At 41.3% G+C, this 16,835-nt stretch overlaps 1 protein-coding gene across 1 annotated transcript in view; it reads right to left on the bottom strand.

Moving 5' to 3' along the window:
• Positions 1–16,835, bottom strand: part of kif5ab (kinesin family member 5A, b) — a 113,953-nt gene that overhangs the window by 45,305 nt on the left and 51,813 nt on the right. The window contains exons 15-20 of the mRNA XM_052077271.1: positions 10,990–11,136; positions 8,293–8,481; positions 5,600–5,717; positions 3,067–3,128; positions 1,775–1,884; positions 986–1,087 (exon numbers count right to left, since the gene is read on the bottom strand). Coding sequence (XP_051933231.1) covers positions 986–1,087; positions 1,775–1,884; positions 3,067–3,128; positions 5,600–5,717; positions 8,293–8,481; positions 10,990–11,136 — 728 coding nt within the window. The remainder of the gene's footprint in view (positions 1–985; positions 1,088–1,774; positions 1,885–3,066; positions 3,129–5,599; positions 5,718–8,292; positions 8,482–10,989; positions 11,137–16,835) is intronic.

Consider the following 16,835-nt stretch of genomic DNA (forward strand, 5'->3'; position numbering starts at 1 on the left):
CTGCAGAACATCTCCTCTACGACTGTCCCAGTCATCGACCACCAGATGGTAACTTGAACCTCACAGCACCTAATGAACATACTGTCCAATGGCTGCAACGTCTGGACATTTAACACCGCAAATCTGCCCTCATACGGAAGAAGAAGATGTGCGGCTCTCCTGTGCTGAAGCTGTGAGCACACTGTGGCGTCGCGCATGCGTCTGTTTCCTGACACAATCATCCATTTTGAATGCGTGACGCTGATGTATGGGCACACCTTAAGTTCAGAGGAGCCAATCAGCGCATCGTATGTGCTGACGCTTATGTATGGGCGCACCTTAAGTTAGGAGGAGCCAATCAGCGCATCGTTATCGCCGACATGCCCTGCTCAACCTGCTCGTCAAACATTATACACACACAGTCGCGCTGCTGCTTTCCTCTGCAATACATCTGTTCGTGCACGCAAATAATACAACGGATCATTTTAACAAGCGATCGCGGTAATGCGCAGATTATAGTCCAAAAATAGAAAATGTATAACGTAAAAATCACGTTATAATTTATTATTTTATACAATTTGCCGAGGGTCCGGACAGAGGAGGTCCGGAGAGAGTAAGTCGGCGGTCCGGACAGAGGAGGTCGGTGGTCCGGTCGTGGATCGCGGTCCACCAGTTGAGGAAGAGGGGATTATAGCATAGAGATAGATAGATGGATCATCTTGTGGCCACTATGTGGCATAAGATTACACAATGAAAGCGTTTTTCCATCAAATTAAGATTTTCTTACAGTCTCATAACATGCAGTTTTCTGCAAATGATGATAGCCGTTAAAGGTGGGGAAAAATGACATGATCGACTAATTTCTATCGTCATCCCAATAGAAAGATGGAAAATGAAATAAGACCAAGACGGATGATATGAAACAAAAGAGGCAGGTGGCCCGCGGGCTTTCCCATGTGGGCGAGAGTTTGAACGCCGGCCAAAAAAAAGGAAAGCGGCGACTCACGTCAGCTCCTCCAGCTGTCTGCTTTTTTGATGCTCTCGTCCGCAGAGACGCTCAAAGTCGCTGAGCAGTTGCTCGAGCTCCAGTTCTTGCTTCTGGTTCCAACTGAATGGATGCACGCACACACACAAGCACATTTTATACTACACATACGATAATATATATGTATACACTTGTTATACTACTTTGCAAAAAGAGCTTAGAGGAAAATGAGTGAACATCCGCAAAGTCTCGACGGTGAACGCTTGCTCGGCACGTAAACTACTAGGTGGTCGCCGAATAAACAAAGAAGCTTATTAAATATGTTAACATCATATTTTAAAATGAAACAATGTTCACAGGTTCCTCGTGGATGCAAATAGTACGAGAGTAACGGATTATTTATTTATTTATTGCCCACGTCCTGTTAATGAATTTTTATTGAATTAAATTAAAGGCTACTGTTGAAAATAAAAATAAAACATCAACTTAAATTAAATAAAACTCAATTTGGGACAAGTGTGATAACAAATTATGACATTTTAAGGTAATTTTTTAAAAAGCATGGCGTGACTAACAAACGTGTACGTGTGGGTCATTCAATGGCCATGGGAAAATGTGGGTCCAAGAGTGAGACTGGTTAATGACACCCGTGGGGGGCCAGAAATGAACTCCTGCTGTGACTCTTTTACTCTGTGACGTATTACTTAAATGAGTTCCCAGTTAAAGATGACTCCTCCCTCTCTATGAGCACGTCTGGTTCTTCCATTTATATCACGAGAAGGCGATGAATGTCATGATTGAGGCACTGACTGGGTTAAGTCGTTGATGATCCTCTGCTGCTCATTGATCTTGTCGCGCAGGTGGCCGAGCTGATCGTTGTGCGCCGCGTGGTGCGCCTCCATCTGCTGCTCCAGAGCCCTCTGATAGAGGAAGACCCGCCATGTGAAAAAAAATAAAGTCCCCTTACCAATTGGCAGTTGGGTATTGTTTGAGTACACAAAGAAATCCATGACGAGTTTTCAAGGTGAACCGATTCTCTCTGTACCAACTAACAGTACATAAAAACAAGCGATTTCACTAAACTGTTGCTACAAATTTGTATGAATCCAAAAAATATTTCAATCAAGATGATTGTGACTAAAGTACCTTTTCCATTATGCAGATTAGGTCTGTGGCGCACACATATTTTTTAAACTGCCACCTTCACATCGTGATTATTAGTCTGTGCCTTTCACACAGAACCGAAAAAAGATGGGGAAAAAATCTGCTTTGACAGGCTCTGTAAAAGGGGCTTAAGTATTACTTAAGTATGGTACAAATAAATGATGCAATTTGAAGGGACCAAAAGATGTGTGCGGTTGTACAGGGAGGGATTTGTAGCAGGTTAGGCTGATTAAAGACAGATGACGAATGTATAATAGTAGAAAATGTTTTTTGCTGAAGCAGAGTACACGGAGCACAGTATTTTCCCTCTCCCGGATGTTACAAAAAAGTTATCCAAAGCGAATACCCGCGATCTGCAGCTTATTAAGAGGGACTTTACCTCCCGGATTTGCTACGCCATACATTCAGGATCGACAATTGTACAAGTTAAACCTGTTCAATAGTCACGATAGCAAATCTATATGTGTCTAGATTACCCAGAGTTGAGTGATTGTGCTGTGAAAGCAAAGACGAAGCAATCAGAAAGTGAGCTGAAGCAATTTCTAGTTTTTCTACCACTATCCTGATGTTGTCTCTCACATGTCATTCTTGCTGCTATGATGGACATCTGGTTTGGGGGATGAGACTTGTTACTTGTGTGGGGTACTTGTACGATTTCTTCTTCATCATGTGTGGGGTCTCGAACATTTTAAAAATCGCTTCGCATTTACTATGACGTGGTTGGTGTCTGTCACACAATACTGAACAAATTGCAAATCAGTTTACTTGAGCAGTGGAGCAGCACACGGAATAAATATGGAATTCCAAACAAAGACCACGCGGTTGTCGTAAAGCAAAGCGTACATGCACATAAACACTGACAGTCTGCAGTTAGCTGATAGCGACGTGAAAAATAGCCGTTGCATGAGGTTACTTTGTCTTGTTGTTGTCATGGTTACCTGGATGTCACGGCCTCCCTGGACAGAGCCATTCTGCTCGCTGGCCAACTGTGACACGGTTTCTATAAGACACACATGCATGCACACACACACACACACACACACACAGAATAGAATGACTGGATTTTCTGATTGTTGACATGGCTTTGAATGTGTATCCCCACCCCTTTGAAGCATGTAGCATTATCTGCACGTTCCTGAGAGGCATTCTGGGATTTTTCTGTGTCACACACAGGTACACGTATACACTCACTAAGATAAATCAGAGCTCTCTGTCCTGTGGCTAAAAGAGGTCAAAGCAAGCTGACTGACAACCATTTACACCCACAAGACTACCTCCTAGTTTGTGGAGTCTTTTTGAATCAAACATCAGAGTTCAAGAAAAAGCATGGGAGCCCTTGGGAATGACCTCCATTTCTGAATAAAATGCCGTATGGTCTAATAAGTTATAATTAGTTACGTTTTAGTTTTCCATTTTGAAGAAGAAATATGTTTATTGCAATGCTTTTGTTGCTTTAAGCACAAAACTTTTTTTCCCAGCGATTAACGGAGGATAGGTTTCACCAAAATTTGAAGAGAATACTTTTTCTTATAGTTATACTGTACATGCATCCGATATTTTGTTACAGTGTTTGTCGTCTTGGATGTGAGTGGCTGGCTGGCTGGTTTGGATAGATACGACAATGCACAATTACACTTAAAGGATTTCTGTCGTATCAACTAAATTCTACTTAAAATAAACAAGTTTAAAAAAACCAATTAGGAATTAAAACATTTCGCAAATGATGATTTGAAGTTTTAGTTGACCTTTGAGGTCATAGTAGATACCATATTGATTTTCCGTATTTCCCGCATTATAAGGCACACCTAAAAGCATTCCATTTTCTCAAAAGCCGACAGTGCACATTATAATCTGATGCACCGTCTATATGATCAATATTGTGATTTCTTGGACATAGTATTTTAAAAGTTCTGTAAAAGTTCTACTTTGTTACAGCTGCAGCGGTTGTGAAAGCTTTAAATGAATAAAGCCATTTTGTATTGTATTGTATTCCCTTTATCGGAGCTCCATCTAGTGGATGCATAACGTAAACGTAGTCACTATTATAGCTTCTATTCAATGCACCTTCAAATGCGGTACCCCCCAATAAATGAAAACTGTTTTAAAATCGGCCATTCATTGAAGGTGCATCTTATACTCCGAAGTACCTTATAGTGGGGAAAATACGGTAGTTGGTCCTCTTGAATTAATCCAACGTTGACGCCCTGAGGAACAAGTGCTCGCATTGCCTCAGACTAGTCAACTTGTGCAGCTTTTTTCCCCCGTCACCATTTATTTTTTAGATTTTTGTTGTCTTCTACATTTAATTCTGCCTGTTTGCCAACAGCACTCGCTAAAATGTTGAATGTTAAAATGGTGAATGTAGGTATACTATTCTCTCTGGGGGTTTGCCTGGACTGGATTGTCTCTCAGCACTTATTTGTCCCACCTTAAATCAGCTCTTCTACTCAGCAGATATCGATAAGACCCTCATTCTCCATAGAGTGTAAATTTGCGTTTGATTGCTGTGCTGTGGGTTTTTTTAGGCATCAAGCAGAGCCAGCAAGAAAGGAGAATGTGTAAACACAGCACGGGTAAAGTAAATGTTGATATGCCCTCGCGTTTAATTAGATTTGCCTTTCAGGGACTCATGAGTTGCAGTTTTGTGCTTTAAAAGGCACTTTTTATATTCACTGGCATTCTGTCTGGCATTCGCCGTCTATTGAGCGTGAGTAAGAGCTGTATTGAAGCAAAGAATGTTGCTTTAATAAGTACAATAATGTCTAGTTTTGATGTGGTCAGCGTAACATACTTTTTATATATTCCTTATATAAGCAGTCTGGTTGAAAACTGTATTTTCAAAAGATGTGAATATGACTGAATGGTTGTTTGTCTATATGCACCCTAAGATTCACTGGTGACGAGTCCAGGGTGAACCCAGCAACACCCAAAGATAGCTGCAATAGTCTCCTCTCACCTGCAAATGCTAAAGAAAATACATTGATGGATTTTGTTTATTACTAAGGCACCAATATGGAAATCACTCATTCAAAAATGAGCATTGTTACATGTATAAAGGCAAATTTGGAGTCAAATTTGCTGTAATGGATGTTGCTACATCCAATGTCCACGTTTACCTAATTTGGAGTTTTCTCTCGGAAAAATATGGGTCACAAAGTCAAACACAACTTTGGGAGTTTATCAACTATCATTATGATCACAGATCCCATAACATCTTGCACATTAACTCTACACAGAGCAAAAAAAAAAAAATGCACTTTACTGTGACTCACGAATGGATCTGGCTGCTCATTACAAATAGGTTCTGCACAATTCCCCAAAATCAAGTCCAGCAATATTTAACAACGAACCTTCCTTGACAATTGTTAAGCCTCTTCATTCCGTGACTGTCTGCGTCTTCAAAAAGCGTGACATTTCATTTGCTTGTCGGATTCAACATCCATCTTTGTCAACTTTAATATATTTCTGTACCTCGAGCTTGGACCTGGGCCAGCTCCTGCGCCAGTGAGTCGTAGCTTTCCTCCAGTTGTCTCCTCTCGCGTTCCACGTCTTGAGCGTACTCGGTCAGCAAGCGAATCTTGGCTTCGTGCTGGGAAGAAACGGAAAGAGTTTGAGTGGCCCTCCAGAGAACAGTTAAAAAGTGTTTATCTTGTACGCACGGGACAATTAACACTTGACTCAGTGCTGAATACAGAATGTGTGTTTACAGAATAAAGTGATAAACAAAGACTTGTGATTCGTAGACACACAAGTGAATGTACTTAAAACCCCATGAGGACCTTTCATCATCCTGGTATAAAAGTGTCAGTAACAGAGACCACCGAAAAGAGGAATAGCGTTAGATAGCGACAAAGCTTTCTCTTCTGGCTTCTCGTCAAGACAAAAAACACTTATTTCTGTACATGTGATTACATGTACAAAAATATATACAGCGGGGGTTTATCCAACTAGTTGAATCGTCGACACATGCCCTTTATCACTGAGCAACAATGGTTAGAGCGTTTTTTGTTTTTCATTATACAATGTAGTACTGTAGCAAGTAGTGACCCTGCCATTGTGTTATATCAATTGGTGTTCAGAGTTACATGTATACCAGTTCTGACTGCCAGCTAGGCCATGAAGAAATGGAAATTCGAACACTCGGAGACAGACTCATGAGCAAGGAGAATAATACGACAGCCAGTTTGTTGGCGTAGCGTGGCACGGCTTTTAAAGGCAGATAAAGGACAATGATGATTCGTGCCAGGTGTGGCTCATGAGGGAACGCCCACTCAGCAGCTGGAGACTGTCACCAAAACAAAGAAGAATCATGACAAACATGTTTTGGAAATCTAAACCGATAAGCCAGTTACTTAATAAGGTAATGAATTTAAAAATTATTACAAATGTTTAAACACATCTTAGTGTACCAATTTTGAGGAGGAACATTACAAAATTAATAATAATACGTTTTGTAAATCAACCAAACTAATCACCCAGTTACTCAATAAAAAAATACATTTCAATATTATTTTAAAAACGTATTAAATCATTTCAGTCAACCAATTTTAAGGGAAAAAAAGATCATTTCAACAAACATTACAGACCAATCGGATTTAAGAATAAAGGCTCTGTCCAAAATTTTCTCACCTTTTTACTATACAGCACTTACGAAATTTATTAGACCACCCATTATAAGGAGACAATCCAGCCGTATAAGGTGTTTTATTGTGGATGCTTTCCATTTCAGTGAGCACAAATTGGTTTGTCATTTTGAACATGAATGAGGAATAAATGTGTCCAATAAACTTTACACGACATGAAATACAGTCACCTCGGAGTCCGATAATGAGCCCAACAGAGTATGCACAGTGCAGTGCCATAATGATCATGCTATTTACTCAATTGCAAAAAGAGAGTACAAAAAAAAAAACGTACTTGAAGGAGGCATTCATCTGAGGTGAAGTGTCCAAATGCTTAAGGGGATAACGTAGCTGGCAATAAATAGAAGCGTGGCAATTTCTGGAGTAGAGGCCACTATTAGTGTATGGTAGGTTGTAACTTGCAAATAGACTCCTATTTCTGACTGTGACTCTCACAAAGACTTTTCGCTGAAAGAGACACTTGCTCCTGTCGCAACGGAAGTATTTGTTATGCCTCCACTGTCATTCATCAGCAACCTTTCCCGTGTGTTAGCCACTTAGCAGGATTACATAGTATTTTGGCCCTGCTTCAGGCGGATGGCGTGCATGCTGACAATCAGCTTGATGGAGCACTGACTTATGCTTGACACATGAACATACAAGGCTGTTATGTTCCTCCATTCTGCTGAGAGTTGCATCAACCATTAAATATGAAAACTGATGCATGTGCATGTTCACTTCCCTGGCTTTGGCGTGGGTTGCCAATGCCCAGGACGATCCAACCATTTGCATGCCCGCTCCCCTAACTATAACCTCGACAGGATTGACACATATTTAACCACAACCGATCGAGCACTACTGTAACTGCATGGGAAACTATAATAAAGAATTTATGCCATAAATATATATCCCGAATTTAAATATACAGCACTGTAATTAAAAGTATCATTTAGTTATAAAAGGATGAATTCAAAATTCCAGTTCAGAACGCTTAAAGAAAACAGATCAATGTTTCGTTTGGATTCCGAAGGCAATTATGGTAGTGGAACCTCTCAAGATGGCTGCTGTAGAAAAAAAAGACCTCCCAGAATGCCTTGCTCTTGAATGCATGCAAGTGACATCTTCTATCAGCACTCTTTGGAGACTTATTCCACATACCTACAAGGAAAAGGCTCAGGTGTAACGCTGCGGTTATGAGGTTTAAGAAATTACCGTAATGCTATTGATGAGCCAAATGGAAAAAGAGAGTCATTTGTGTTAAGTTAACTACAGAATACAGTTGTTTATGTAACATGGGTTGATGATTGTGTACATGCTAGAAGCATAGTGTTGGTGCTTTGTGACCCTTTCTGTTATTTTAAATGTTTCTGTATAATATTGCGCCATTACAAACACCTTTTAGGGAGTGCATTTCTCTTGTGTTTTAAACATGTATGCTTGCAGGTTGTTTCATATCACGAAAAGGAATGCAAGTGAGAGGAGACCCATTCAATTTTGCAGTGCGCTCGCTACTGTATGTGGTGACATTGACTTGCATCCCACCTGTGCGACAAGGAGGTTGCAGGAGGACAGCTCCCTGCCCGTCTCCTCCATCTTGTGCCGGCACTCGGCCTGAAGGCTGCCCAGGTGCCGGCAGCGCTTCACCACGGACTTCACCTCTGACTTGATCTTGCTGATGTACAGGCGGGCAAGCGTGAACTCCTCCTCGATGACACCCGTGATCTCTGTGGACTGTGCACACACGTGAAGGTGATTGAGTGAGAAAGTTAGTTGAACTGCACCGCAGAGGAAGGGTAAAAAAATCAATTTTCACATGACAGCGAATAAATTGATGAAAAAAATGTATGGCTTGTTCTCACCTTTTCTAATGAGTTTAATCATTGTTGCCTGAAAGTAATGGCAAGCACTTTGGCATCAGTCCACAGAGCAACACACAGATGGCCATTCTCAACCCACTTTATTCAAACTCAAATTCATTTTCAATCCTCCATAACAAAGGTTGGCAGAAGAAGTTTTTCACAGCCCCGCTTTGTTCAGCGGAGAGATCGGTGCTGTTGAACGGTCTGCGGCTGGATGGATGGAGGTCTTGAAGAGCCGACGATGAGAAGAAAGGAGCGTTGGCGCGGAGTGCCGATGCGGATTTGGAGCTGGGAGTCGCGGCTTGGAGTTTGAAGCGGATTATGTGGGACAGGAGAAGTGAACTAATCTCTTTTCGTCAATGGACGCTACAGCTTCGTGTTTGCTTTCAAAACTTTGCTTGTAGCAGACGTGTGCACATTTTCAGCATGATGTCTCTGATCCACTGGTGAAAGGACACTTTGATCCTCTCCTCTTTCATCTATAACTGCTTCAGACAACAAAGTGTATGCGGAAAAGTGGTAAAGATTGCACGACTGTCTCTGTCCTATGTGTTGTCTTGTGTTATTTTTGTTATTTTTGACTTCAAAATGGCGCCGCGAGAGTGGCTGCCTTTCCAGCAGCTCCTATTTTTTTGTTGTTCTACTTCTTCCTTTCATAACTTTGCTGCTGTGAATCTGGAATTTCTCCATTGCGAGACTAATAAAGGTTTTCTTAATCTTAATCTTAAGATTAAAGCTGGTGTGTGTGACGACTTTGCCAATGATACGTTTCAAAGTTGTACGATCTTTGATCTTTATCCAAGCTAAAGCCACCTTGATTTTGAATGGTCCATCATTTCGGTGATTCTCAAAATTTGGTACTCGGACCCACTTGGGGTTCATGAAATAATGACAGTGTCAGTGCAATTCATTTGCATTTAACCTTTGGGGTACGATACATTTGCATCAAAGATTTGTAAAGTTTGTACACTTTATTTATTCTGTATATTTACTGTCGGTATAATTTTTATTTAACATTTATGTGCAAAACATTTTAATTGAATTGTTATTTAAGGACAACTTTTATATATTTAAGGGGGCCCCTAAATGTTCCCATTTTGCCAATAAAATATGCAAAGAGGCAAAGATTTTTTTTCATCCACTCGCACAAGCGCAAAGGATGAAGCCACAAATTTTTCTTTAATTGCATTTATTTACTTTCTTTTTTTTTTTGTTTGTCGCTGATATCATTCTGCTCTACACTGGGGGAAACAGGATGTCGTGGTGACACAAAAAGAAAACCCGAGCAAGACACACTGGGGTACAGGGACACAAAAACATGTCAAACTCAAATAGGCATGAGTTAGGATAAGCCTGACATCGCTCGTGTCGGCTAGCCAGATCGCCACCAGCTTTAGATTCATACCAGCTGGGCCACATAACGTAACAAACAATGCAATGTGACTCTTAGTCGCCAGATTATGTCCGATAATATACAACTGCGTGCTAAAGATGACTTCATTCATCATGCATATTTTAGGACACCGTGCTTCAACATCGAGAAACTTGATGGTCACGTTGAAGCTTTGCTTGCTTATCATGCAAATTTTCTTCCGCCCCTAAAATGAGACAAGTTCATTCTTTCAGTACGCACACTTGTTTTTGTTTTGTTTGTTTTTTTGTTTGGTGATTTATCAGGAGCTTTTGCTTATGCAAAACAGAAGCCTGGGCTCCACAGGTTTGCAGAACACTGAACTAATCATGACCGTGCAAAATAAAAGCTCAAGTTATGAAATAATAAATCTTATATGATGCACGAGTACATTCATGCCAAGCAGATGCCTTTGATTTTAGTGACCATGCCACATTTAAGAGTTTTGAAGATAAAGAAAATTTATTCAGCTTTTTAATACCCAAAGCACTGTACAGTATAGACGGTATATCAAGAGCTCTAGGAAATCAAAAGTGCACATCGCTGCATTTCATTGACAGTGGTTGGTCTCCGAGAGAAACAGTCTTAATGATAAGCCCAATTGTTGTCATGCCATGACATAGTTTTGGAAAACACATACATATATACTGTATACAGTAGTAGAGTACAGTACATACAATGACAAATAGTGTCGTTTCCACTCATAGTTATGCATTCCATCTGTTCACAAATTATGATTTTGAAACTTTGTTGCATACAGTGTAATCGTGGCATGGTGTGCATATGCCGGGAAAAGGAAAGACAGTATGTTAAATAATTAAATGTGTGCAACTTTGGCTCCAACTGCTTAATGTGCATGAGGCTGATGAATATTTGAAAAGCGCGCCTATAAATAGGAAACCTTTCGGAGAATTTTAAATGCCCGTGTCTTCCTCTCATCCTCCATTGCACACGCGCATCCGCACTTACCAGTCTGATGTCCCGGGTGCCCACGATGGCGCCAAACTCGCTCAGGTCCTTCATCAGCCCATTGAGGACTTCGGCGAAGCGCTTCCTCTGGTGGCGGCTCTCTTCCTGGATGTGAGAAAGCTCCGCCTCCAATGACACCAGGTGAGTCTGGGGGGTGGACAGTGAGCGTCAAATACAAACTAAACTAGAATCAAACAGATATACATTTTATTGCAATCCTAATAATAACGTATTTACTAAAAGTGTTATTATTACTAGTATATATATAATAATTTTTCAAAATAATATGTTTTATGGCGGCCCGGTAGTCCAGTGGTTAGCACGTCGGCTTCACAGTGCAGTGGTACCGGGTTCGATTGCAGCTCCGGCCTGCCTGTGTGGAGTTTGCATGTTCTCCCCGGGCCTGGGTGGGTTTTCTCCGGGTGCTCCGGTTTCCTCCCACATTCCAAAAATATGCATGGCAGGCTGATTGAACACTCTAAATTGTCCCTAGGTGTGAGTGTGAGCGTGGATGGTTGTTCGTCTATGTGTGCCCTGCGATTGGCTGGCAACCGATTCAGGGTGTCCCCCGCCTACTGCCCGGAGACGGCTGGGATGGGCTCCAGCACCCCCCGCGACCCTAGTGAGGATCAAGCGGTACAGAAGATGAATGAATGTTTTAGCATCATTGTATCATTATCAATGGTAATAAAATACCTTAAATTAATAATGACAGTTTTATTATATTAATGAATTACATATTTGCAGAACATTGTTGCACTTTATTATATATTCAATAATAACAAGACACAAAACTATGTAGTTATCAAATGACATGTAAAATTATGTATATAATTATCATTTTATTTTTATTAACAATATATTTATCATATATTAAAAATAGTAATACAATACTTTAAATGCATCTATATAAAAAGTTATTAGTGTATTTTATAATATTTATATGAATCTTCCTTCACTTATTTAATACATTATTATAATGATAACTATTATTATGATTATTATTAGCATGGCTATGATACAGTCAATTACCCACGTTAAATAATGTGTATATATATATATATATATATAGAGAGAGAGAGAGAGAGAGAGAGAGAGAGAGAGAGAGAGAGAGAGAGAGAGAGAGAGAGAGAGAGAGAGAGAGAGAGAGAGAGAGAGCAAGAAATGATGCCGAGATAATTATTGATATATTTATCATTACCTCTACTGCTAGTGCTACTGGATTATGGTTTTTCTTGTCATTATTCCTGTTACATTATTATGCATTCTTATATTACAGTTGGAGTTGGGAAGTTTCCAAAGCATGTTATATGTGATAAATGAATCATGTCTTTAGACATGGTAAAGCACAGGTGTAAAACTCAAGGCCTGGGAGCCAGATCTGACCTGCCACATAATTTTATGTGGCCCGCAGAAGCAAATCATGTGTGTCAACTTTGCTTGCTAGAAGCTGTCCCAAAATGTCAAATTGTCATGTGTAATAAATAACGTTAAGATTTTGCAATAATTTTGCAATCCCATTTACATTCACCTGAACAATATTTGAACAAACAACACACAAATAGTTGACTGATTTAGAAACTAGTAATCCATAAATTTGGTTTGCACAAGTAATAATACGAAGAGATGATTAAACAATGATTCGGCTTCAATGTGGTAACGGCCCTCCGAGGGAAGACGTAACTCCAAAGTGGCCCATGACAAAAATGAGTTTCACAACTCTGACAGGTCTTTCCCTGTCATGTGGCTGACTGCCCAAGGTTATTTTCGTGAACACTGTTCCATCACAGTCACAGTGCGAGTGCCAACATCTCATCTGTGGCATTCTCTGCATACTCTCTGCACAATTCTCTCCCCTGTCCTTCTTTTCTTCCTGCCTGCTGTGGTAAAACCGGACTAGAAATGAAAACGAAGAGCGATAACTTCCTAGAAATGCGAACCGCCAAAGTTTATGACCACTTAACAGAAAAATCAAGATTGCAAGCATTGCAAGATAAGGAATGATGTGAAGCGGTTTTGCCAGGATAGACTAGAGGTAGGCATACCATTAGGCTAACACCGGCGGTTGCCTGGGGCCCCTAGATTTCCAGGGGCCCCTACATATCTAATAAACCTCATTACATGGGCGCCTTGACATAGTATGAGCACTATACAGTGGCAGTGAACTCAACTCAGCATACTTTTACAACAAACAGCACTTCGGCAATGAGTTAACAAATCTTCCAAAAAAGAAGCTTCAAGTTGTTTATTGCCACTTCCAGTTGACTGCCAAACGTAAACATAAAAGAAAGACAATTACACCTGAGGAATGTAAAACATCACGTAACTGGCTTAAAGCTAATGCTAATTTACATGTATTTTGCCGGAGCTTTAACCCTGCAACTCACCGAACACAATCAGTCCGGAAACAACATTTAGGCTGACACAATGTAATCTTCATCTTAGAATGCCTAATATGCTGTATTTATGAGCTGAGAAAGCAGCTGAGACATCTCAATGAAGCACACCTCATTGCAATAATCATTGGCTGCTGCTCCAGGCAGCATTCTTATCGCTAATCACCTTGTCCCATTGAAATGAAAAGAAATGCCAGTAATCTGTTCCAGCATTCTGAAAAGTGACAACAAAAAGGGTTGTAAAGTGTGTTTTAATGAGTTGATAGATCACCCCGTAGTATTGTACCTTATAAAAACATTCAGTCATCCATCTATCCGTACATCCATCCATGTTCTTTATCCTCACAAGGGTCACGGGGCATGCTGAAGCCAATCCGAGCTGTCTTCAGGCAGTAGGCGGGGGACACTCTGAGCCGGTTGCCAATCGCAAGGCGCACAGAGACGAACAACCATCCGAGCTCACACTCACACCTACGGGCAATTTAGAGTGTTCAATCAGCCTGCCATGAATGTTTTGGAATGTGAGAGGAAACCGGAGTACTCGGAGAAAACCTACGCAGGCACGGGGAGAACACGCACACTCCACACAGGAAGGCCGAAGCTGGAATCGAACCCGGCACCTCTGCACTGTGAGGTCGGCATGGTAACCAGTCGTGCACAGGGCTGCCACATTTAGTCATGTCACATCTAAATCGAACCACAAAGAATTAAACAATTTTTGTCAATCAATTAACTGCTGCTCCTTCCGATGTGCCCACCTTGACCATGTAGGGGCAGTATAAACCAGACATCTGGATATACTGTTCCGCTTATAATTCCCGCGGCCTCTTTACAGCAGCCAATCATAGTGGAGCAGTGGGTGTCCTGTCTAGAGCTAAGATGCATAATAACATCTCAACTCTTCTCTGAGCTCATCAGCATGGCACTTATATGAGTCATTCCATGCAGAGGAATTTAAAAATATGCAACTGACTCTACAGAACCCAATGGCCTTGCTCTAATTGCATGAACTTGATGAAATATCTATGCTGCGGCGCCAGGACTCTCGGGACTAAATTACATGGAAATAAACAAATGATTTGACCCAACAAACAACAACACACATGATGAAGAAGCTGGCTGGAAACGGGTGGCTATTGCCTCGCCATTCTACCTCCTTTTATTGATGGTGTGTCATTTAGTCTCGATCAGGGCATCAATTACGGCAGGATTAATGGATTTAAAAGGTTGTACTGTTATTTTTTTTCATCCCAAAGCATTATCATCATCCATCTTCAGCAATGTTTAACCAACCCCTTAAAATGCAGCATCATCCAGTTCATCTCCATCGTGGGTCTTTTTACAGGTTGCCCCCCTTTATCATGACACAAAATCAAACTCACTGGATTGATAATTAACTAAAATTGAGACTACTGGATAACAGAAGAGATTAATGGAAGGTGATGCAAGATTAGGATGAAGGATGAATGAGGTGCGCCATCGGGCCATTGGTGCGGATTGGAGGCGCACCAAACTGCCAGTGACACTGAGGGATGGCGAGGCCTCCTACACCAGATGACGTCCCGTGAGAACAAGATGGAGTCAGCTGAGGTGAAAGCGACAGGTGGAGATACTGGGGACGAGTACATTAATATTGCATATAACAAAATGTGATTTAAAAAAATATTGCGTGACACGTAGAACAGCCTGAAGTGGGACAATAAAGAGGGGAAAAAGGGACTTAAAAATATACGTAAATCATTGGTATGTTTGTCAATTATATTCTTAATATTTATCCACAGTATGCATGTGATATACTTTCTTTTCTTGAAGAGGAGCCTATAAAACTTTGAGCTATTTGGAAAGATTCAAACTATTTGTTTCCCAATTAATTGTCAGACTTATTCTTACTTTATCCGATATGAACATCGTGTTCTATACAAAAAGTCAAGCTTCTACATATTCTAAGATGACATTTTTCATTTTTTTTTAATTTTCACTCAATTGTAAGAATAACATAAGTGTAATGTAGTCTACTGGACTAAACCATCGAACAATTCTAAATATTTTGAGGTTTTGTTTAGATAGATAGATAGATAGATAGATAGATAGATAGATAGATAGATAGATAGATAGATAGATAGATAGATAGATAGATAGATAGATAGATAGATAGATAGATAGATAGATAGATAGATAGATAGATAGATAGATAGATAGATAGATAGATAGATAGATAGATAGATAGATAGATATAAAAATCCTCATCTCACCCCTCGGGTGGTGTCCGTCCCTCATTCAGCTCGGGTCCTCTACCGGAGGCCAGGAAGCTTGAGGGTTCTGCGCAGTATCCTTGCTGTTCCCAGCACTGCGCATTTCTGGACTGAGATGTCCGATGTTGTTCCCGGGATCTGTTGCAACCACTCATCTAGTTTGGGGGTCACTGCACCGAGTGCTCCGACCACCACAGGCACGACTGTCACCTTTACCTTGCAGGCTCTCTCCAGCTCCTCTCTGAGCCCTTGGTGTTTCTCGAGTTTCTCATGTTCCTTCTTCCTGATGTTTCCATCACTTGGGACCGCTACATCCACTACAACGGCTTTCCTCTGCCCTTTATCTATGAGCACGATATCTGGTTGGTTCGCCATTACCATCTTGTCAGTCTGGATCTGGAAGTCCCACAGGATCTTCGCTCTGTCATTCTCCACCACCTTCGGAGGTGTTTCCCATTTTGACCTTGGGGTTTCCAGTCCATACTCCGCACAGATGTTTCGGTAGACTATGCCAGCCACCTGGTTATGGCGTTCCATGTAGGCTTTCCCTGCCAACATCTTACACCCTGCAGTTATGTGTTGGATGGTCTCATTGCCTCTTTGCACAACCTACACCTTGGGTCTTGTCTGGTGTGGTATATCTGGGCCTCGATGGCTCTGGTGCTCAAGGCCTGCTCCTGAGCAGCCAGGATGAGTGCCTCTGTGCTGTCCTTCAGGCAAGCCCTCTCTAGCCACTGATAGGACTTCTTGAGATCAGCCACTTCAGTTATGTTCCGGTGGTACATCCCATGTAGGGGCTTGTCCTCCCATGATGGTCCCTCTTCCAGCGCCTCATCTTCTGAGACCCCATTGTCTGAGACATTGTCTGAGACATTCTCTGAGTACGTCATCCGTTGGAGCCTTCTCCTTGATATATTCATGGAGCTTGGATGTTTCATCCTGGACAGTGGCTCTCACACTCACTAGTCCCCGGCCTCCTTCCTTTCGGCTTGCGTACAGTCTCAGGGTGCTGGATTTGGGATGGAACCCTCCATGCATGGTTAGGAGCTTTCAGGTCTTAACGTCCGTGGTCTGAATCTCTTCCTTTAGCCACCTTATTATTCCTGCAGGGTATCTGATCACTGGCAGGGCATAGCTGTTTATTGCCCGGGTCTTATTCTTGCCATTGAGCTGGCTTCTTAGGACTTGCCTCACTCGC

This window comes from Hippocampus zosterae, chromosome 9, assembly GCF_025434085.1.
Source record: "Hippocampus zosterae strain Florida chromosome 9, ASM2543408v3, whole genome shotgun sequence".
NCBI classification, from domain to species: domain Eukaryota; kingdom Metazoa; phylum Chordata; class Actinopteri; order Syngnathiformes; family Syngnathidae; genus Hippocampus; species Hippocampus zosterae.